General features: G+C 40.7%; 1 protein-coding gene across 1 annotated transcript in view; it reads right to left on the reverse strand.

Annotated features, from left to right (window-relative positions):
* The window catches only part of EFNB2 (ephrin B2), a 43,311-nt gene extending 18,673 nt beyond the window's left edge, over positions 1 to 24,638 (reverse strand). The window contains exons 1-2 of the mRNA XM_005507809.4: positions 23,456 to 24,638; positions 2,086 to 2,369 (exon numbers count right to left, since the gene is read on the reverse strand). Coding sequence (XP_005507866.1) covers positions 2,086 to 2,369; positions 23,456 to 23,583 — 412 coding nt within the window. The 5' untranslated portion in view covers positions 23,584 to 24,638. The remainder of the gene's footprint in view (positions 1 to 2,085; positions 2,370 to 23,455) is intronic.

A 24,638-nucleotide genomic window follows, 5' to 3' on the forward strand; every position in this document is an offset into this window, starting at 1 on the left:
TGTTTTGTTTGTTGGTTGGTTGGTTTGGTTTGTTTTTTTTTTTTTTTTTTTTTTTTTATTTTGTTTTGTTTTATTTCGTTGTCTTTTTGTTGTTGTTGTTGTTCAGCCTATTGAAATATGTGGGTATCCCTGCTGCAGCTCAGTTAGTATGCTAGCAATATAGTGATAAATTAGCCGTTTGTTTATGCCAGAATGAGCAAGGAAAGCAATATCCTAAGGCACTCCAGTAGTACTGAAAGGCCACTGTGATTTTTGAGGCATTAGGCTGAAGGCTGAGCAAGTTCTTTCAACCAAACTATACTGTAATCTTCCAGGAAATACGTCGTCTATTGTGTCTTATTGCTATAATGAAATAATTGTACAAAACTAATGAAAATGAGACATATTTAATAATTCTCTGGGTAAATCCATGACATAGATACGACAGAACTGACAGGGTATCAGAAAGCTCCATTTATGCTCATAAATTTCAGGTAATAATTGTAACGGTGCCATTTGTTCCACTACAGCTAGTCTGCTATGGATGTTTTTAAAAGCAGCACTAAATACTGAACATATTTCATCATTAAAGCCAACTATGTGAGCGTGGTCATTTTTATGCTATGCATTTTCACAGGAGTTAAGGAAAACTATCTCCCAGCATCTCATCCTGCAGCTTTTTACCCCATTTAGTCTCACTGGATTTCAGTGGGAACTTTGTCAAAATTAAATGCTATGTAAGTGGGATCAGGCTTTTATGTACCCCCTAACTAAACAGAGAAAACACCTATATTAAGTGATCCTTTGTCCAACCTAAAAAAAAAAAAGTGTTTTATATCTTCCACAACTGTTACTTAGTAATTTATATATCTAATTTTTAATACAGTGATTTCTTACTCAAGTTTCTGTGATATACAACCTGGTTTACACAAAATGACACAGTGTGTGCCATTCTGGATTTGACTGGAAAGTGAGCACTCATTTATACTACAGAGCACTTGTAAAATTACCAATATTTTTAACTAAGAAATTAAGAAATATTTAGAACTGTAGATATTATATGAAATAGTTGTCAGCTCTGCTATTTCAAGGAGGTGCAAGAAATAAGACACACCAGTATCTAACTCCCTTGTAACTGCAGAAAACACAATGCACAGGATTTGTCCATCTCCTACTAACTGGTGATCCTTGCTCAAGACTTCCGAAGTTCCTGTGAGGTTAAATGAGATCCACAGGCCATAGTATTACAATGACAAAACCTAAATCAAGCTGAGGTCTCAGCTTATGCTAACTCCTGATTCACATCATTAACTTTACACATCATAAGTAATTTGAATCACTAAGCACAGTGGTTACCTCCAGACTTGCTTTCAGCCATAAATACCCGATCAGATTAAAACTCACACAAAGTTTATATTGTTGCATACAGGTTAGTGTCACACACATTCTTTTGAGAAGTCCAGGATGATGAAAAAGGAGGAAACTCAAGATCATGTTAGTCTAGGTATGCCCAAGAACCCTCCTAGCTACTGTATGGGAACAGTGGGCCTGTATTGCAGCTGGGTATGCTCAACTACAGACCACCAGTAATCCTTGTGAGGAAATTACACGGTCAAAGCTGGCACTAAAATGGCCAAAATATCACTGCCAGAGTCCCTTGACCACATGAAGCAATGGCCAGCCATCTCACGTAGCTCAGACTCAGCTCAGAATGGCCACGGCACCCTACTCCTGGTGCAAGGGCCACCAAGGGCAAGGCCAAAGGCATGGCACGTCACTAGAGCTTCAAGCAGGAGACACACCACAGTTTAGCTGCACATAACTTTCAATGTGAATAGAGGACACAATACTGTGCGCAAAAGGAGAAGCCCTTTACAGGCATACAAGTACAATCTGATTTGGTTTACACAAACCAAGGAGAAAAGAGACAAAGGCCCCACAGAAGTCAGAAATAATGTTGAAAATATGCTGGCAAGGAAATATTTTCAGAGAACAAAATACAAACCCTTTCACATTCTTCTTAGTTTCCATATAATGTACAAGACAACATACAAAAGAATAAACAATTACATTTAAAAGAATTAATAACTGATATTTTGAACTTACATATGACGTAATAATCTTTGTTCTTCTGAAATTCCAGGCCCCAGAGATTAGGACTGAACTCTTGAAACTTGATGGTAAACTTAACATCTTGATCTGGCTTGGCACAGTTGAGTAGAGGTGTATTGTCCTTTCTAATAGCACAGCTGTCTGCTTGGTCTTTATCAACCATGTAGACCTTATAATATTCATACTGGCCAACAGTTTTAGAGTCCACCTTTGGGCATATAATATCCAGTTTGTCTCCTATCTGTGGATATAGTACCAATCCTTGCCCCGGAAGGAATCTAAAACAGAACAAAAGAAAAAAGAGAGAAGAAAAAGGCAAAATATGAGCCACTTGACAAAATCTCATCCAAAAAAGTAGCAATTGCAATGGACAGAAAGGAACAAACACACAGTTTCCAAAACCAAAATGACAGACTGAGCAAACCAGATTTTAATAGTTTGGGTCTGACTCAATTTAATATCAACAAGATGTTTATTTAAATCTTGGAAATTACAGATGGGTTGAGTTTTATAGTCTTAATCCCAGTTCTGGGAACTCTAGAAGGTTTTAAGTCTCTGGCAGGCACTGCCGTTTCTTCCACATTTGGCCATTTACAGCAGCTAGTACAATGTCTAATGGGCTACAATCCTGTTTTTCCGCTTTGGTAACATTTCTACTATTCTTGCACATATTTTGCTAATTTTGGACAGGGGAGAATGACAAGAATAATCTTTCAACCTCCCCAGAGCAGCAGCCATGTGGGAAAGGAAACATCTTAGACTTTAAGAGTTAACAACATTACAATGCTGACTGATGTTACTAGTATAACACAAAGGAACACCAGTCACTCACCAGGGTCATACTAAAAGACCTGGGGTGGACAGAGACCCACCTGACCCAAGGGCCATGCCTGCCACTGATAAAACACTCTTCCAAAACAGTGTGACTGCTAGACTCCACTGATTTCTTCTTTTCATGAACTCTACCATTACCATCATTATTTTAGCCCTTTTTTCTTTCTTGTGCTACAAGTGAAACATGGGTGTGCTTTTGCTTTAGTATAGATGAAGACTTCTTACACAAACTGGCAGTAAACTTTGTTTGGGGTTAAGCTTGATACTGTATCCTTCCTACTTGTATTAACTAACAGATAAACTTCACCACTTCTTCACCAAAGAAAAACATAAATTGTAATTATTTATAGTATCAATTAATCCACAAAATGAGGAGCCTTGTTCTCATGAGGAGCCTTGCTCTCACACGGACAAAAGCCGCAGCAGGTTTGTTTGTTTCTTTGTTTTCTCCTTAAGATATATTTGTTCCAATTAAGGCCAAGAAGCACACGTCTTAGAACTACAGCCAATGACACAACATACTTGAATGCAAGACCTAAAAGCCTGACTTTCTTTCCTCTTTCTCCTGCCTGCCAGCCTTTTCCAAAGATCTTCCTTAATGGAAAATCGGACTGAAAAACTGACTGAAACAACTGCTGCTTAATGAACACCCTTCTCCAAGTGCTAACATTTAAACAGCACAAGTAGTAAATCTAGCTTATTCACAGGCAGCCTTTCTGGAAACTTTAAATTAGAGTATTAAGGCCCAAGCAGAACAAAGCTGTAGGCAGTGGTGACCTCCAGCCTCTGGCTTGGCTAAAGAAGCCCATCAGCACACAGTAGTACTGGGGGAGAGCTTACTAAATTAGAGAAAAGGATGATGCGACACCCCAAATTTTGAATCCATCGTTTACAACCACTTGCTCCCACACAATGCAAGTTTATGATCTGTGCTAATTGAGCAGGATTATTTTCACCCACAAAGGCTGTGCAAGAATTATATTTGTTGTGAAGCAGCACAGAGCAGGACAAAGACATGTAATTACAGATTTACAGAAAAAGAACAATGCAATGTTATGGCAAGAAAAGCGACTGTTGATGTATAAATCACTGCACTTTTTTGTGTCGTGCAGTGTAATTCCCAGACAACAGAAACCAGGCTTGGCCACGGCTGTTCAAACTGAGATGCACTGGAGAAAGGGCCGAGCTGTGCTTCTTCCTCCCCACCTTCCTGAAAGCTGAAATGGTGAAACAAATAGAGAGGTGGAAATGAATCCTCCTCAGAGCCACCAATCTCGTGAGGGGTGACAAAGGGAGAGGCCAGCTCTGCCAGGACACTGAGGACATGGCGGGAGGAGGACCACAGCCAGCCAACGTTCCCGAGGGAGCAGAACGGATCCTGGCTCAGGCTCTCCCCGGGAACCAACTCCAACCAGGCAAAGGGACAGTTTCTGAGCTAACAGCCACGACTGACTTTGCCACCTTGTCGGACCACAGCCCCATTTTTTTTGCTCCTGTGCAGCACCGTTGTACCAGAAATATGAAAATTACTCGTATTCCCCCATTTGCATGCCAGGACAAAGGCTGGTCACCGTATTATCCCACCGCTGCAAATATTTCTTCTTGCTAGTAATTCTTCTTCATGTATTGTGAATGTGTAATATGAAACACGTGAGATTTCAGAGGAACAGATCTTTGTTTTTAAATCAATCAATTTAGATTCCCATACATAACAAATACAAAATTCATAAAGTTAGAAACGCGCACCTGTCTGTCATTATCGATAATTTGACCTAAAAGCTGTCCTGAAAAACAAAAACACTGATTCCAGTTTTAGCTGCTGTGTATGTATGTGTGTGTCATGAAGCAGCAGCAGTATACATTCTGCATGCAAACTCCGAGCGCAAACAGACTGGGTTTAGATTGCCAGGCAATACTCAGAAAGCAGCTAGCAGAGAGAAAGCACACTTGTGTGCCGCAGTTAAGCAGCCAGGAATTGCCCCATAAAAGGCAGAGGACAGAACCACCCCCAGCAGACAGCTAAAACACATTTTACAAGTGCTTTAAACCGACGCACTCGTTAGACTTTATGGCAGGGGAATATTCACGCTATGGCTCTGAAGTCTGTACAGTTTGAGAACTAAACTCGGTAAATCCCGTTCCACTTGAGTTTCTGAAGTTGTAGGATCTAACGCTGATGGGATTAGGAAAGAAAAAAAAAGGCTGAAAATGAAAGGATAAATCTGAGAACTTGATTGTATTGAAATTTTTTCCACAGTTTGCAGTTTTGACCGTGACCTTTGCAAGAAAGATATTTTTCCAATTTACTTTCCTTATTTTCTTACAACAATAAAGCACAAATATGGATGGAGAGAATAAAAAAGTTTCATCTCTCATGCATTTCAGTTCAGCCATAAAACTTAGTGGCTGATTAGTAGTAGGCATGATTATTATCCTTTTATTTAATACTTTTGCTACTGTGTTTTCATAAAGACTTTAAATCATTTGCTGGGTACTAAGCATTTTCTGAAGCCATTTATAAAATGTCAGGAGGATTAAGACTACTGTTTTATGATCCAATTTTGAAAACCTTACCTCTGAAAAAAAGAAAGTATATTCAGCCTTAGTAGAGGTTAATAAAAACCTCAAGATTAATCCTAAACCTTTATTTCTGCAAGTGCTGATGTAGCCTTAAGCATTCTGGGGTAGCATCAACACTTATGAAATGTTTGCAGGATGGCATCTGTAAAAATAGAGCTAATAAACTGGCTTTTAAAGTCTGGATAGAATGTGCCTTGAACCAATTAAGAAGCCTTTTTTTTTTTGTTTTTCCCCCAAACAGAAATATAATAAAGATGGAGCAAGAGGTTTTCAGAATCCTGCGACTGATCCTCGAGGAGGCTGTGTTACACCGATGGTTGCTTGGGACTGTGACAAGCTCTCCGAGCAGTCAGGATAGTGACAGCACTGGAATCATTGCTTTCTATAAAAAGCTAACTTTCGAACTTTCTGCTTTTCAGATCCAAATGTTCTTTACTGGGAAATCTACATACCAATATAGGCCCCGGTGCCCCAACAGAAACTTAGGAGAAAAGGTTAGCGAGTTGCCTGACTCATATCTGCCAGCAGTCAGATACAGTGAGACTAGAGCATTCGATTAATCTTTCCCACAATTAATTATCCTGGTGCTTACTGTGAGAAAGCATAGAAAAGCATATTAAGTACAGCAAAAGCTGTACGATGAAATTAATGCACTTTCAATCTGGCACTTTTGGATACAGAGGGCATTTCTACTGTCAGCCCAAAATTAGTGTATTGTGGGTGACATCTGACATCTGTGCAAAGCCCATAGATGTGAATGCGTCCCCCGCGTCCAACTAGTCAGGCAGCTTATCAAATAACAGCAACATGCAGAGTTCCCAAGCCTTTTTAAAAATAAGTATTGTATTAGATCAAAAAGTCACATGACACACAAACACAAAATAGAACAGAGTAGTCTGTTCCCCACTCCCACCAGCATCACAAAGATTTTCTTTACCATGCTTGTTTTAAGGCCCAGCAGTTCCTGGCACTAATGTAACCTTACTGGTCGAAGTCCTAGATAAATTAAATTTTATTTTGAAATTTTACAAAAAATAGAGTTTATATTATTCACAGTTTCCAACTAATTTCTTAAGAATCTACTTCTTGTTTAGGGAAAACAGTCACATTCAGCCATATTAAATTATAAAGTTTTCCTTAATGATACTCACTCAAATGTGCTTAATTTCATAACAGTAAATTCTCAAAAAAAAATATACAACTTTAATTGCCAGCACTGAGAATATTCTACTATTCCTTACTACACAGACATTCCTAAATCTGCAAAATTATCAACAGAGAAAATTCTCAGAGAAAAAAATTCTTAAAGAGACTGTATTAATCTTGACAGATGTGTTCTCATGCTTTTCTCAACTTGCAAAACTACATATATATACACACATACTATAAATACATATATGCACACTTAGCTTTAATTATATCCCAGTAATTATAAAATAAATGCAATTTTAGAAAGCATGTTAATACTTGTTGTGAGTTTTGTATATTTAACTGGAGAAACAGTGCCAAATTTCTGTGCTTTAATACCTTACCTGAACTAATTGGTGTAGGTAGTTAGCTTTAAATTAATGTAACAAAAATAACCCTAAAAATGTGAACAATCAAGATGTTTCTTAAAATGCAGCCTGAAACCTTCTGTTAGGGAACCCTATCCACTTAACTTTATGAAGTTAAACCAGCAGCCTGACTATAAAGTTATTCATTGAAAAGTTTTATTAAGGAAATGTCATGAATACTAATAACACAGTATGTTAGTCCGTTACTTGTACAAGTGCAAACTGAAACAGAATACAGAACAGCATTGCATGCACAAGTCCTTACTGTTTAAAAAGCGCGGTTATAAATAGTATATGTATGCATCATCTGGCTTTTGAGAAAATAACAACGTTCATATTTTGAATATCATTTTGTCCACAGGAGAAATATTTAAACAAGGCAAAAGTCCTACCAGCTTGATGAAAAGCAAATAAAAGTTCCAGGCTAAGGTCCTATTGATTTCAGTGAAGTACCAGCGGGCTAATCACAGCCTGCTGAATGAGATGAAAACCAGTTTACTGATTCCCAAAGACTTTGAACTGAATAAAATAAAAAAAAAAAAAAAGAAACAGAGACCAGGAATCTCTATAAGACTCCTTTGCTCCATACAGATCTTTCACATTAGTTTCTGTCATATTCAACATCATATACAAAGACATGCCATGGGGATACAAAGTGTACACCCAGCTGTAAACCTGAAATGCTTTTTTGCAGAAGCGGTGGTTTTATAGGACTGATCTCACGCCAGTTTAAATGGATTAAGTGAACGTGAATTCAGCAAGAAGCACATCAGTAATTGCTGTGGAACAGACAGAAAAATAAGCTTCATCAAAAAAGACTGATGTGGAGTCTCTGTCTCAAAATGGGTATGGAATTTGGTTAAAAAGAAAGGCACTACTCTCACATGAAGTCTCTGCAAGAAAAACGACCATAGTGTGACATAGCAAGATGACAGTCTGGTTTTATGCACACAGACCAGCAGCTGAAACTTTGAAAACAAAAGAAGTACAGCATTTCATATTATTAAAATTCTTCTAAGTGAGTTTTGGAAGCTACTTTTCTTTGTCAGTGCGGTATTATCAGATGATTTTAATACTGTAATAAAGTTTTACAGAGCATGCTAAATAGGGATGTTTTTGAATTTAAATAAAATTTAAGAAGTTTAATCTGCTGACCTTTATTTATACGTAACATTTTTCCATGCAGTTAATGAAACTATTCATGTAAGCAATGGTTACTTGCATTAATAGAGCTTGCAGGCTAGAAACTAAATGGAACTCAAACAAATAAATAAACAAATATATTCATGCTCATCTCTTAAGATCTTTAATTGTAAATACCACATTATACAAAGCAAGAGTATAAAATACCATAGCAAAAGTTTCTAAAGCTGAAGCTCTTGTATTTCTCACTTCCATTGCAAGGGAAGAAGCTCTTTTCAGCGCTCAGGCTCTCCTGCAGTAAAACCTGCAGCAAGCCCATAAATGCCTTGAAATAGTTGCTTAAACTGTTGCTAAATCTCCATCCTGGGGTTTGTGGTACCTCCTTGTCCCTTCCCCTTCCTCACCTCCAAAGGAGCCCATCTTTTTCGGATCACCCAGGGGAAATGCCTGCAGTGCACTGAAAAAGGGAATGGTCAAGGGTTTATTTTGTTTTATTCACCACCCTGGACACAAAACGGTAGTGGTGCCACCACTTTGTGTGTCTCAAGTAGACACGCAAATAGACGCAATTCTTGGTGCCGCTTCCGGGACCTATTGTTATTGAAATCGGTTGCAAAACTTCCAATGCAATATGTTTATAAATGAAAACTTAATAAGGTACACGAGAATAATTCTTCAGCATTATTATATTTTCGCAAAATTTTAAGTGGACAAAGAACACGGAGGATATATTAAATTTAAGCTGTTCACTTCATCAATTCATCGCGCTACCTTTTGCAAAATATCAGAGGAAAGCATTGAAAATACAACAAAGGATTTCTAATAGGTGCAAAATAAGGAAGGGTTGAGAGTGTATACACTTCTCCCCAAATAAAACATTTTGTTTTGCATGGATGTGCAGGATTTGACAGTCAAATTGTACCATCCCATCACAGTCCTAGAGGCAAAAAGCTTCCATTGTATAGACACCCACATACACCATCCCTCTTCCAATATGACACAAAATGCCCTGACTGGTCTTCTAGAAACATGTGTCATGAGTTGCCCTCACCAAATCACTCATGTGCCTGTTGCAGTTGCAGAGATACACTCACTTCTTCACTCCGTTCAGCTTAGGATGGTCTCAAGGCCAAAGATGCCTTGCACTTGAAAGAGCACAAAACCTGCAGCTAAGACACGATATTTGGCAAGAACTGTACCCCTTTCACCCTTCACGTCTACAGAAGATCACCTGCAACTTAGCATCGAACACACCTTATTGGAGAAACTCTAAGAGACAATCTGCTTCCTTAAAAGCTGTGATGTATGAGGTTATGGATGTGATCTCATCCCGTGGAAAAAGAAGCTAAAGGAGGTGCCACTGATTCTTCCTCAAGGCTACCCCAATCCTGAGCTCGTCAGGGGCAGCTGACTCTGCAGTTCCTCTCCAGGGGATGGTGGCATCTTGGGGTGACCATGGACCCAGGTGCACCAGGAGGCCATTCTCCCCAGGCCCCCCTGTGGAAAAGAGGCAGCGCTCTGCCTTCAGCCCCCCGGCACGCAGCTGCCAGAAGGGTTTTGCTGTGAAACAAGCGTATCTGTTTCAACTGGACACCATATCTCTGCCTGCAAGAGATGTTGAGTATTGCTGGAAAGCTGCCCTTTGCCTTCCTGCTAGGCTCTCACTCACAGAACAAAGCAAAAAGCCCACTTACATAGCTGAAATCTTCAGACCAACTTGTGCTTTACCCCTTCATCCCCTAAGTAAATCCAGGGTGTGAAAATGGATGTGCAGTTTTCCTCCTGTAAAAGGGAAGCATGTTTTTCTCTGCCTTAAAAAAAAACAACCTCCGAGAGCAAAGACTTGTCTGTATTGTTTTGTTTTTTCCTCTACAGTGGGAAACAAGATCTGGGCTTTTTGCACAAGAACGTGCAGACTGGCTTAGAACATTTACCACACAGGTAATGCTTGAAATGCTGAAAAGATGTGCGATTTGATTTTTTACTACGGTTGACAAAAGAATTTTTTTTAATATAGATTTTATATTCAGTTTTCATACATGACCTCCACATAAAGCACTATTAATAGCAATTAACTTTTTGTATTGTTGTGCAGAAAGCAATTACTACTCTGCTAAAAGTACTTAAAGCACTAGAGAATTCTGATCCATTTATAAAATCAATTCTGGTTACCACAAAAGAACCGCTAATGTGCTTCAAGACAGTCTCCTAACTAAGAAAAAAAAAAAAAAAAAGGATGGATATGACCAATGTTCTATTTTAAAGTGTATTATATTAACATTTCATCAGCATTTACAGAAATATGAACCCGCACAACAGGGCTGGGCTTGGCTTCAGCAAATAAGGAATCACTCCTCACATCACTGATCACTCACTTGCTCTCATGTACAAGCATGGAAAAATAGGCAAATTCTCCTTTTTATTGGATTTCAGCAGAAACATGCTTTCTACATAGAGTTTAAAAACTGCAAGTGGCTGCAGTAGAGTGTAGTGGCCAATCTGTATAAATGGCTTATTCTGAGGAATGTCTGAAAGAGAAAACACTCAGTAGGTGCATTGTAATTAGCTGCTCTTTCTAGTTACCTCTTGACAAATGATGCATGCAGGTCTGGATGAGAGCCCAACTCTTGACCCATGCCACCACTACACACTTTAGTACTTCAAGCAGAAACCCCTAGCCTCAGCATTCTTTTCATTTTGTTTTTCCAGAAACTCAATGCTGGTAATGCACAACATGAGAACCAGACATGATTAGCAAAGTTGGAATTCTTTCAGAAGTGCTTCGTATAGCTATGTTCTAAATATATCTGAGGAAAGCTTCTTGCCTTCAATTCCTTCCAAATATTTAGCATGTTTCAGGACTGGGTTAAAGGACAGAACATGGAAGTACAGCAAACACTGTTCCCACAATGCTTAACAATATGCTTTAGTGTCATTTGTGATCCTTTCAAACAGAAGATATTAATGTGAACATTATTTTAAATGAGAGGTTATAAGCCTATTGAGAAATGAAACTTTTGCCACAAAAAAATACCCTTTAAAAAAACCAAGCATTTTTTGGATAGCACTTTACTGCCCCCTTTTGCACTTTAACATTAGAACAGGTTTCAACATGAACGTATGTCTGAGAAACACTGTGAAAATATGGGGTAAGAAGACAGAGCATCATGTTTATGCACTAGTAGACTATCAGGCACAGCTTCGGGGACATCTTCCACTTAACCTACACTGAAAACTAACAAAACATCTAGCTTTCATTGTCCCTAGTCTTCCATGCAAGAGATCAGTAATGGATGGTTTAAATTACCATTTTTATCTGCATGCATATGGGCAACTGGGAAAGAAGGGGATATTGGTCATTAAGACTAGTTGTCTCTCTAGCACAGTTTTCTAAAGCAAAGATCATCTAGATCATCTGCAACTTGAATTTGGTTTTATTCGTCAGGAAGAAAAGAATGACAAAGGGCTTTCCAGTCTGAGGCCATTCATTTGTTAGCAATCCCTTAACTGAGAGGATGGGTGTATCCTTCAGAAGAAAACTTCACAAACTGGCAGGCAAGAATATTTTCATGAAAGGTGAAGATGAGAAGCCTAGACATTCAAATACCCTGCAAGCCTACAAGCATAAACCCGTTCTGCAACTCCGCACTGCAATTACAGTCAGTACGGAATCCATGTATGTCTGCGTGTGTCCACACAGATCTACAAAAGGTAATAAATCTGTAGTCTAGTGGCCAGTTATTTACAAAATACTAATTCATTATGACAGAGCCAGAAGGGGACCCCGTCTTGCCCCAACCTTCAGCTTCCATTTGACAAAGTCCATGTGCTGCTGTGTACACTTATATTTAAACTTAATCCATTTTCCTCTGTCATCCTACAATTACAATACAAGTCACAATAATATTAAATTTCACTGCCTACAGCATTGCACAATTGAACCATTACTGTAATGAAAACTGACTCCCTTTGATATTAACACTGGTGTTTTCTCTCATTTGCTAGCCATGAAATACAGGAAGAGACCAATGTTGTTTTAATTAAAGAATTGCTGCTCAAAATATGCTACTGGGAATATTAAAGCACTTCTTTGCTCTTGCAGCAGAGATAATCAAGTATTTATATATGGTTTGTATTTTTGAAAAAAAAAAAAAAGAAAAATAAAAATAATCTGTGCCATGAATTCAGCGAAACACAAAACCACTGCTCTGCTTGACGTGCTCGCCGAGGCGGGGTGTGCCAAACCCAAGAAAGATGGTGCTTTGTTGAAAAGACGCAGAGCAGTAGTTAGCATGGAACGGAAAGTCAAACCAAACCATGTGTGCTTCTTACACGAGTCACTAAAGTCTTTGCTTTAAAAAAGCTAACAGAGAGCAGCTGGCACTTGCCAAAGAAGTACTTTTCAAAAAGGGCACTATATAAATCACAAGAAAGAAACAATAAAACCAGATTGTTCTACTGCTGTGCTATTCTGTGCTCTTCTCCACTGTTCCTGTTACATGAACAAATCTGTCAGCCACAATACAAGGATACCAACCCAAGTTTGCAGTCTTCTTTCGCTTAACTACAATTTGTTTGCACCTGTACAGTCTTGTTCCAAGACATGCTCCAAGCAAAGTCGAGGGCGGGGGCTGTCTTGTTACTTGATGAGACATTGATAATCGGTGATTATATCTCAAATTCAAAGAAAAAATTTCAGCTGCTTTGCAGTTATTAGAAAATATATTACTGCATACCATTTGCCTGCATAAGTAAACACTGGAAGCAGAACAAGTTGGTAACTCAAAACTTTCAGGAAAAGTTATACCAAATCAATAACAGCACTGTATCACAAACTGAACCTGTTTTGGCAAATCATTGTTATGCAAAGATTTTCAGAATCCAGTTGCAATTCTCTATCACTCCTACACCACATCCTTTTTCTTTTTATATTAAAAAGATGGTTTTGAGGTGGGAGAAAATGGCATAAAGCAAAAATCCAAATGGCATATCTACAATCAGTCTGCGCTTGCATCTCACATTTAACCCAGGACTCAGCCTCTCGCAAGCACGGAGATCCTACATTCTTACACTAAACACAAACTTTTCCAAAAGTTTGACTGGTTTTCAGAATCAGAATAAAACTGGATGGCCACTGCCACCTCCAAGACAGTAGCAGTATTTGAGCTACCAAGAACCAGCTTGTTGCCCGCTGCAAGTCTGAACCTCTCAAATTAAGCTAAACTGACACTGGAATAGTTTTAAAACTCCTGTAAATGTCCAGAAGTGCATTCATCACTAGACTGGACACCCCTGCCCTGAGTGAAGAGTCCATGAGAGAGGTTCAGCAGATGGCCAGGGACAGCAGGAGCTCCAACCACTCCATTTTAACTCACTGACTACGGGCAAGCTACATAAAAATTGAGACTCTTTCCAAATGTAGACAGAGTTGTAGCTTCTGACATCATTTTCTCATTTAAAAAAAAAATGTAACGAAGCTTCAGAGAGATGTGTCTTTGTCTAACCCCCAGAAATGTTTTCACTCTGGCCTTGGTTCAAGACAGCTCATGCTTAAATTCATCCCGCTTCAGCAAAAACATTCAGTATTCAGCACATGCTTAACATGAGCTTTTCTGAATAAGGACAGTATCCTGAGTCAGGCCCTAGGAGTACAGTGCAGTCTCGCTCGCCTTGCTGTCACAGACCGACCCACAGAATGGAAAAGACTATAATAAGCAATAAGTTTACAAAGATTCAGCTTCTGTTTTTCTTCAAAAAGTGCCTGAAACCCATCTGATAGAAGGAACAATGATTACCACTAAAAATTGTCTCTTTCAAAATATTTATCACACACACCAGTAATCTTAGCTGCCAACGTGGCCTTCCCTGTTCAGCTAATCTATACAGCTTGGAAATACCTTGGAAAAAGAAAACTAAAAAAAAAAACCCCAACCTAAATGTCAAGTGTTTTGCAGTGATTAAGCTAGACTGCTTCTGAACTAAACTGAAATTAATTAAACATGAAGAAAGCAACTGAAGTGTGGACAGTGAATGCTATGGGATTGCAAATCCTCAAAAGGAGTCAAGGTGCTCGCAACTCCAAACTTTTCTTTTATCCAGTCAGGTATAGAAACTAACTGCTGCTCAGGCAGTAGGTAAACAGATGGCAAGCACCAGCAAAAATGAGAATGTGAAACGATGCACCACTCGAAGAGTCAGAAGCGCAGTTATGTGTGCTTTCGCCAGTGCTTGCTGCATAGGTTCCTTAAACAAACTGCTTCAAACTTGCAGAACATCAAAAGCCAGATGGGTCTTCCCAAATGAATCCACAGGCAAGGAGCCAGGATTCCCGTTTGCTGCAGAAGAAGGCCTGGATTTGATTTGAGTCTTCTCAGCTCTGACAGGCTGAAATCTGGCAGAACTCCCAATCCAAAATAAAATAGCATTCAATTGCAACTGGGCTTTAACTAATAACAATAAATTTTAAATCCTTCTTATTAGCTTTAACATGCACTTCCCTTTACAGTGCACTGTTCCCCTTTCCCACCGCTCTTCTTTGGTTTGGGTACCTAAGTAAACACACTACTCAAATAAAAGCTAACAAACAGTGAGAAGTCATTTGCAGCATCATGTATTTTTCAGCCTAACATACCATCCTACCATCTAACCTATCCATATAATAGCCATATAATTTTCCATTTTCTGTTGACAGGTGTAAAACGCGATTATACCCTAAAGGGTACACAGGTCTGAATCCTCCTAAATAAAGTTTCATAAATCCTATTTTAGCCATTAGCTATGAGACATTTAAAAAAATCACTGTAGGTAGAAAACTGATCTTATAGTCATGTATTTGCCATACATCAGGAATGATTCACATAGCAACATAATCCTCTACTAGCCTTTATCTTTTTTGGCTTAGAACCTACGTGTAAAATCAGAAGAAAGCACAGACTATTACATCAAAGTTTAAATCAGCTGCATTATAATTATCATGCTGATACCGCAATAAACACTGGGTGTTGGCTGGCAAGGATTGCCAAAAAAGATAGAGGTCCTGCCCTTATTTGCTGTCTTTGACAATGTATACAATCGCATCAAAGGAAAGTTCTCTGCATCACAGTTACCAGGAAAAAAAAAATAAATCTGGATGTTGTCTTTCCTCTAGTAAAATGATAGATTTTGTTCATTATAAGAAAATTATAATTTTGCCTATAGCGAAAAAACGATTATAATGTAAAGCCCTTGCAGGCTAATGTAATACTCACTGAAATCACTGGAGGTATTTTCATGGAGTTGAACAGGAGCTACACAGAAGCCTTGAACATGTTTATCTACTTGCAACTAGAAATATAAAATACTAAATGACATTTTCAAATACAGAACATAAAACTATCCATTATAATTCTGCATTTAAGTCTGTTTGAAGACGTCTGAAAATCTGGCTAAGATGAAACATGAATTTACAAGCACACCAAAAAAAAAAAAAATCAAAATTACAATGAAGACACTTCAAGTTTAGGGAATTTCCATGGTTTCAGTTTTGGAGATTACCCACCCTTGGGGGCGGAGAAGCAACAGCAAAACTGCTTTTTGTTCTGCCATTTTGTTTTCATACTTGGCTCTTAGAAAACATACTGAGTGCTTGTCGTCTCAAAGCCTCTCCACTCTTTTGGGCTTGGGGTTTTGGTTTGTTTTTTTTCAGTTAGGGAACAGAAGTGCAAATTGCAAAACCTCTGTGTTTCAAGTCCATCTTCGAGTTAATGTATGCCAGTGAAAACTTAGTTGAGGAGCAGGGAAGCTGCAGAGGATTCTGTATGGGAAGAGGGATGCGCCCCATAAGGAATTTCACCCGCTCCTTCCCGTGCCCTGCCAAACCTCCCCAGCCTTATCTGGTACATTTCTGAAATGTGACATGACAGGCAGGTTCGAAAGCTAAATGTTGGATAATGGTGGGCAAACAAAGGACATCGGTTTTTGCATTATTTCTTTAATTACTTTAACCCTTGTTCGAACAGAAAGCATAAGGCCAGAGTAATTCAGCTTCTCTCTTTGTCATTTGCCTGCCATAAATATGCACCAGTCTGCATTTGAAAAGCTGAAGGAGGCCGCAAGCTTGCTGGACATTTATCATGCTCTGTTCCCTGTTAACAAGCAAATACTTTAGTTGAATGGCCCATTAGCAATCATTGTCAAATGCAGAATGCAAGGTGCTTGGATGTGACCGGCCTGTAAATTAGATGAGGGTGCCCCTGCGCTTCGGAGAATTTCAGCAAATGAATTGGATCTTTTGATATAGATTTGTGAAGGTTAAGCTGCAAGAGAGGAAACGTATCTGAGCACTTCAGGCCCCGTATATTCTGCCAATCTGTTCAGCTCCCTATATGCACTTGTTTATTTTTCATTTGTTAAATCACATCAGCATCAAGCAGCTTGACAGTTTTGGTTCTGGAGTTCCTTTTTCAGTTAGAACTGTGAAGCTTTCCAGCTTACTATGGGGTAGGATAAGAATGATAAATTCAAGCATGTAATTAACATCTTTATAAAAAAAAAGGGGGGGAGGGCGAAATTTAAAAAGTGTCTAAGCCACTGCCAAACAAACAGCATGAATTCCATTTTGCCGAGCTCATCCCAGGCTCATTCCCACTAAAGAAAGACACAACTGTTATTGTAGGCTTCAGTGTTTTTTCCCCCTATGTCTAGACTCTGCCTAACAAATGCAGAGTGCTTTCCTTCCCCCCTTAGCAGAAAAATGAGCAGGCAATAAAGTAAATATTTCTCATTTGAATCTTACCCCTGATTTGCAATGTAATGCTGACTTTAAGTTGTGGGTGTTTACGGTTTTTAGTTGGGTAAAAAAAAAAAAGCACGTCTTAACTATTTAGAAGGCTCTTTAAGAGAAAAGGCAAGAAGAAGAAAATCCAAGTAGCTACACTAGGAATGATAGTTTACTACCTTTACAGCTACGGATCGCTTAAAATAAAGGACAAAACAATGGCTAATTTGTCGGCAGGGTGAACCAAGGGACCGACAGCAAACTCATTCCAATGATTTTAAGTTGGGGTGGAATGGGGGGCGGGGGATAGACAGATGCTTATCTCATTCCTGTCCAGATTGCAGCCTGCCTTTCGGAAATAAATACCACCTAGAGACTCAGCCAGATGAATTTGGTTATCTGTAGCTTCATTGGCAAATAGGAATGGATGCTATTTTGTTTTGTTGGGGTTTTTTGGTGTTTGGTGGGGTTTTTTTCTTTCATATTGTTTCAGGACACAAGAGATGCTGAAGCATCACCTGGCCAAGGCACAGACAATGCAGTGTGTTTATCTTTGCTGCTCCCATAGAGTGTAATATGGAGACGAGAGCCTAGAACACCGCTGAAATCAAAAGGTCTCTGTTTTCTTTCCAGATAACCCCAGTCCTACCTGTCCCCTCTGCCCTCTGTTCCTTGCCAGCATGCTCCTGCCCGAAGCCCAAATACATTAAGGCAACAAACCCCAAGTGCAGCTAATTCTTCAGAAAGGCTGCTGCTAGGGCAGGAGTCAAAAAAAGGGAAAATCTTCCACACCTAACAATTGCAGCCATCTCAAGTTCTAATCGGTCCCCGTCTGGGCAGAAAGCAGTAAATGAAATCTATCTATACCATATTATACACCACCAATGAGCAAGAACTGAGCAGCTTTTCTTTACTGCTTTAACCATCCCAAGCCACAAGTAGGCTTTTCATGCGTTCTAATCCCGGCCCCCAAGTTTTGTGCAGTTCTCACATAATACCTTACAGCCCGGAGCAAGGCCCTTAGTTTCTAACACCCCTTTGAGAGACGTGTCATTTCTAACATCAAGCTAATCTATATGTTGCCATGGCACCACCCTTTATCTGCCTTTACATCTTATGAACTGCATGGATTTACCACATTATTTTTATCTGAAAGACAGAAAATGGTGGTTTTATTGCCATACAATCAGATTACTGCTGCTAGTTTCTCTATGCCTTTTTACCATACTTCAATCAAAAGGGATCAGTTTCTTTATACTCTGCCCTTGATTTACATTACATCTGTAAAGACCTAGTCTGGGTTGTAATCCCCTTATTAACTATGACCAGGGTTGATTTGCCTAAAAATAAAAGCAAATTGTGTCAGACCTTTTCACTTTGTTTTTGATTCGGAACTACAAAATGGATTACTAAAGAAATCTTCAGAGTTCACACGGCTGGTATAGTACTGAATTTAAAATGAGAATTAAACAAGTTAAACATGGGAGCTATGTCAACGGTTTACATTTTCTATCATGGGAGAAAGGCTGAACTGCATTTGTCTTTGTGTTCCCTGGCTTTAGAGAGACAATGAAGCCACAGGAGTTTTTCCAAGCTCTTCTAACACTGTCCTTTTGCCATCCTCCCTTCCTCTGCTTTTCATGCAACTCCCCCCCAAAACTCTTCTCCTTTGCTGCTCCCTCCCCACCCCCCAAAAAAACTCCCCTGGCTCAAGATGACAGTGTTCTGGTTAAAAGTCTATATTCTGTGGCACTGCATATTTTCATCCAAATATTTCAAGCAGTTTAACATTCCTATTTAAGTTTCCACAACGCCTCACAAAGAATGAGCTCATAAGCAAATCCATGTAGATGTATGATAAATGACCAGAAGAACAGGTTTCTTTATGTCAGCAGCCAAAGCAAGCAGACATTAGGCACACATGAATACCATTTTAATCACTATTTTTTTTCTCAGAAGGAACACTTTCTTCTCATTTGCAACAAGCAATTTCAAGTACTGCAGGTTGCACAACACACGAAGACCAGATCTTCCACAAAAAAAGAGCAAGCACCCCTGGCTCTAGCTACTGCACAGGGCTGAAAGTCCTGTCCTTGCCAGCGTGTCACGGCAGTCACCTCAGGCCCTCCACTGACTTCCTATTACAGGAACCTTAGCCGAATTTGAGACGATCCTTAGTGATACACGTAGAGCAATGTGATCTCCTTCCAATAAAACTGGGAGATGAAAAAAAAAAAGGGAGGGAGGCATTCTTGTGTGTGGGAAGAAGAAGAACTTAAGTGATTTTAGCTTGACTTTTAGTCACTGCCTTTCTAAAGGCAATTACTTCATTAAACAAAGTGAAATAATGTAGCACTGCTTACAGATAACATGCTTTAAGATAATGACTATAAATAATATAGCAATTATACTCCATGTATGAAAGGCTGGGGAAAATAACCAGCTCAAGAATTCAGCCTTCAGTTTGTTCTGTATTCATTTTGCTAATTCACTTGTGCTTTGGAGACCTGGCTACGAATGCCAGAGATATCAATGGACTGGAAGCCACTGCTCACTGCTTGTATTAGCATGCCAAGTGTCAACAGCTATGTTTTGGGTACAATTTAGGAGCATGTGTTTAAATCATTTTAACCTTCCACTCCTGTTTCTTCAGCTTGAAGCTGTAATTGCTGAGGTTAGAAAGTGCGGTCCCATGACACAGGACTCCCAAATAAATTCTTGTCTAACTGAGAGGCTCCCAAACATGTTGTGAGATATCGGTTTAGCGAGCTCTTTGTGCTCTGGCCGGCTCGCCTGTCCTGAGAAACAACGGCTGTCCATTACCTACAGTTTATCATCCTGACAAAATGTGAGGAATGTGGATGTGAAAGCACTAACAATTCCACCCCTGGTGCTTTCTCCTTTTTTCCCCTCTCTATATTAAAACCGACAAGATTAACCCAAATGCAAACTGCAGAGCATAGTTCAAGGGGCTATTCAGTCGGTAGTGAATGTGCATTTGTTTACCTACAAAAATAAGAATTCCAGATACAATGAGAAGCAGACTAGTCTATATGCTACTGAATAGACCATTTAACAGGGTCATCAATTGTAGTTTACTTTATCAGTTTCTGACACGTTAGCATTCATTGAGAGGCTGGCTGTGAAATATCCCATATATAACTGGTTATCAGAGGCAGAGAAAAACAGCTATATAATCTAACTTAATCAGTGTCAAACACACCACTTGTGAGGATAACCTTCCACATGTCACTAAGCGGAACTGCTTGGCTCACCGGCCTGTAGCACACAGGGAATAGTGGCATTTAGACATAAGCGATGTTTTTTTAATGAATTTTCTTTACCATTTGACTACAAGACAGCCCATAACATTACCTGCTGTCCTGCGTGCCAAAGGCACACTGCCTTGGTGAGCCCTTGTGAGGTGAAACTGAGGTAATCCTCCTATCTATACACATTGTTTACCTTGGCAGAAACAACACAGGCAGAAAGTCCCCCATTAAAAAGTGTCAACAGGAGTTAGGTCTACAGAGTAATTCTTCTCTGTGTTTCCAAGATCATGAGATCTAAGGCTCTTCAGATGAGAAGTCTGTAAAGTCTACCAAAGCCATCCGCAACAATGACGTTTAACCTCCCAAGCAATAAGGTCGCAGGTATAATTATTTTCTGTATGTCATTTAAAACAGACCTCTTGTGATTTGGTCGAGGCAACGGAAGTGGATCTCTAGAAAGGGAGAGAGGGGAGAACAGGGCAGGGAGCTCTGACTTCAAACAGCAACTGAGTGCTCTCCATCCCAGCCACCTGCTAGAAATTATACCCTCAAAACTTCACTGCAAAACCATTTCGGTTTATACATTCACCTTAACCTAGAATTTATTATTTCATACTTCATATTAACCTGAGTAACAACTTCTCCCAGCATTTAATTGCCTACCTGTTCAGAAGATTTATGTGTTGAGGCTTTCAATAGAGTTAAATGCACAGCTTCCCTGAATAAATTAGCTGGCACCAAAGATAGTTATTATTTCAAACCTAAAAAGGAGCTTTATTATTATACTACGCCAAAATCCATTCAGCAGCTTACTTCTCAAGCTAACATTCAGCTTGAATCCAGAGTGAGGACAGCCTTGTCTAAGGAGAAATTATTCCATATCCTTCAGGCAAACAATTGTGACAAGAATTAGTAAGAAATCTTGCTCAGGGAAGTGGAGCTGTCTCACCGGCAGCAGTATCGGTAATGCATTTGTAAGCTTCCTCAAACTACAGGCCTCCAAGTGGCCTATAAATCACTAGCCCCAGCAATTGAAAAGCCTAATTTTAATAGTGTACTTCTTCACTGGGGTGATTAAGCCTCAATGAATCACTCAAGAAAACTAAATTACATCAACAGCACAACCTATTTTTAAGCGTGCATTAAAGTTGAAAAAAAACTAATTAGATATTATCATTAGATCTACCATTAACAACATTCAAACCTTTTTTCGTAGTTAAATAGTTCAGAAATAGACAGATGGAAACACAAGGCGTCTTTGATAAAGGAAGGGTATCCCCAGGCACTGTAAGATGGGTTGAATTCAGCTGCTCAGATGCTTTCATTTCACTGATGGCTAATAATAAATGTTACCAAGGTTAAGTTAAAAAAGCAACAGCAGGTTGGAGCTGTCAGGAGAGAGGCCGGAGCTGCGAACTCTTCTGCATTGGAAGAGTGACCTCTGTAGGCATAAACCCAGCCAGGGCTGGGGATGCAAGAGCCTTCCCCTTCGTCTAAGGCTGAGCCCAGCCGGTCTTCCACCAGCACAGCAGGCCCACTCATGCAATGCAACCCCGGCTCGGAGCTTCTGACTTTCCAAAATTCAAATAGCATTATGAAGACCACTTTATAACCGGACAGGTCGCTTTATTCTCCGATGTTATGTCATACCTTTCCTAAGCCAAAGAAAGGCTTCGACGATGTAGCATTATGAAAGCACAGAGCCAATAACTGGAGCTAAACTTCATTTTATTTTAAATGGCTTCCCACCTGGTGCATACATAAAATGATTGCCTGTCACACAATGTTAGGAATAAAAATACGGAACTACACAGCCCACAGCATTCCTGTCACGTTCCTTTTTTTTTTTTTTAAGAAAGATCAGAAAAGTTTTATGTAAAGAAAGCTTAAAGAGACGCAGCAAATATGTCCATTATTGAAAAACACTGGCAGAAATCTCCAGCGACTTTTTGCTTCAGCAGTAGGCAGTGACTGTAACACAAGACTACTCGATAAACTTGAGATGCTACTCCTAACGCAAACTTTGAAATCTTCACAAACTCCTGGAGATCCTGCCACCTACACGGATTTAATCCCTGATCCAGGAAATACTCCATTCTTCTTGTCTCGTCACCACCTAACATTTCCTCTAAAGAGTCCCCCGGGAGAACAAGATGTGTACTTACTGGATTTAATGGGAAATTCTAAATTCAATTAACGCAATGCATGTGGTTTGCTTTTAAATACGTATAATTGAATATGTAGCATGAGTTAAAATAAATTATTTTAAACCACCTCTAGTGCAAGACTTCCTAAACGCTTTACATACTATCCTTTTTATGATGATTTTTGCTTTCTAAAATAGTGGTTTTGATCACAAAAGTTCAAAGGATTTCACAACTGAACAAAGCCAACTTTTATTTTGCATCTTAAAAATGAAAGGGGACAAAAAGAGAAGTAAAAATAGTTTTTCCATCACTGACTGCAGATTTCTCTTTAGAAAGACGGCCCACTTCCCAAAAAGTTCCTTTCCCCAACAGCAATAATTTTGTATGTTGGAGTATAGAAGCTTTTTTAGAAATATATGCTTCTATTTTAAGAGCATGCTTTGATAGTGAAGTCCTGGGAACACATGTGCTTTTTTGCCTGAGTTTGTTAATGAAGAATGACACTAAATGGTCGTGTGATGGGTAATGCTTAGTTCATTACTCACTGACATGTGCCTTGATACCATCAACTCCACAACCAAATTTAGCCCTGTTATAAGCAGATGTTAACTTCGCTGGAGTCAATGGGATGAGTTTGCATCTGCAGACGGAGAAGTTGAAGAGTATCACCCCTTCCTGGAAACCCAGCGCGGCCCAGCCCCGCCGGCCTCCGCCGCTACTCCCGCCCCGGGGAGGCGGCGGCTCCGCCAGAGCGGAGCCCACACCCGGCCCGCAGGTTGCAGCCCAGTGCCGCCGCCCCGATCCCGGCCCCACCGCCCCGTCCCATCCCGCTGCCGCTCCCCCTCCCTCCCAGGACCCTCCCGCCAGGGGCAAGCGGCGGAGGGGGCAGCTCCGCCGTGACACGGACCACCCGCCCCGGAGAGGGCCAGATCCTGCTGCCGGCCCAGCCTGAAATCCCCCGCAGCCACCGCTCGCAGCGACCCCCACCCCGTCACTGTGGCTCCCGGCGGCCGCGGCACCAGCCCCCCCACCCCCATCCCGGGGGAGGTGGCGGGCAGGAGCGGGATGGAAACTTACTTGGGGTTGGAGGAATTCCAATATATGGGGTCTAAAACGATAGACCTCGCCAGCGCAGTTCTGCATAAAACCATCGCGACTCCCCAGCAGTACTTCCAGGCGGAGGCGTCTCGCCTCCGCGCTGCCATGGTCGCAGGCGGCACCGAGTCCTTCCCCAGAGCTTCGCCAACTCCGCCGTGCGGCTTCCCCGCACCTGAGCAGCAACAGCAGGGTGGGTGCCCGGTATCCCAACAGCCGGGACGATGAATAGGGGAAAAAAAAATATAATAAAAAAATTACACGCGAAAGGTCGACGATGCACTTGGTGAGAGACGTAAGCAGATCTACTGAGTCATGTATGCCACTCGCATGTAGGAAATTCTCCTGCGAGGTAAGATCCAAGCTACTCCCGAAGAAACAGCAATAACAACAACAAAAAATGCAAATGCCTCAGTCCTTCCTCTTACTGGGGGTCTCCCGGCTGCCTTGGAAGATGCCACTCAAACTGCCAACTCCCATTTGGATCCAGTGCGCCATAAACGTTCACAGTGTCTAAGGCTCGCGTGAAAAGGATTAAAAAAAAAAAAAAAAAGGTAAAATAAAAGAAATGGTGGTGTGAGAAATAAATGGATTGGGGTAAGGGTAACAGCCTCGTCAGGAAGCTCCTCCTGTGTGTCTCTCACTGCTCCCTGCAGTTTGCAATCCGCACAGGCACCAGCTCGGGCTGTTTCGGGGAGCTCGGCAACAACCACGAGTCAATAAATCCACTCCGAGAGTCAGCTCCCCAGGTCCCGGGGAGGCGCATCCGCAGGGCTCCGGCTTCCCCGAGGGGCACCGCTGTCCTTCTTGCCGGCAAAGACCCCGGAAAGGAGCAGGGAGAAGAAAAAGTGAACGAAAAATAATAATTTAAAAAGAAAAAGGAAAAAAAAAAAGGAAAGCCCCGGGTGGGGGTTCGCAGCGTCAAAACGTCCCTCGCTCTCCCCTGACGAGATCCGCAGTGGGCGCCGCGGCGGCAGGAGAAGCCGGGCGTGGGACTTGCGCCACCGCGCAGCCCAGCGCGGAGGAGAAGAAAGGAGGAGCCGCTCCAGCCGCGGCCGTTCCCACCGCGGCGCCTTCAACCCGCGATGCCGTCGCTCTGCCGCTGCTGCTACTACTACTACTACTGCCCCCGCCGCGGCGAGTCCCCGGCGCAGGAGCGCGGCCG

This window comes from Columba livia, chromosome 1 (assembly GCF_036013475.1).
Source record: "Columba livia isolate bColLiv1 breed racing homer chromosome 1, bColLiv1.pat.W.v2, whole genome shotgun sequence".
Classification (NCBI taxonomy): Eukaryota; Metazoa; Chordata; class Aves; order Columbiformes; family Columbidae; genus Columba; species Columba livia.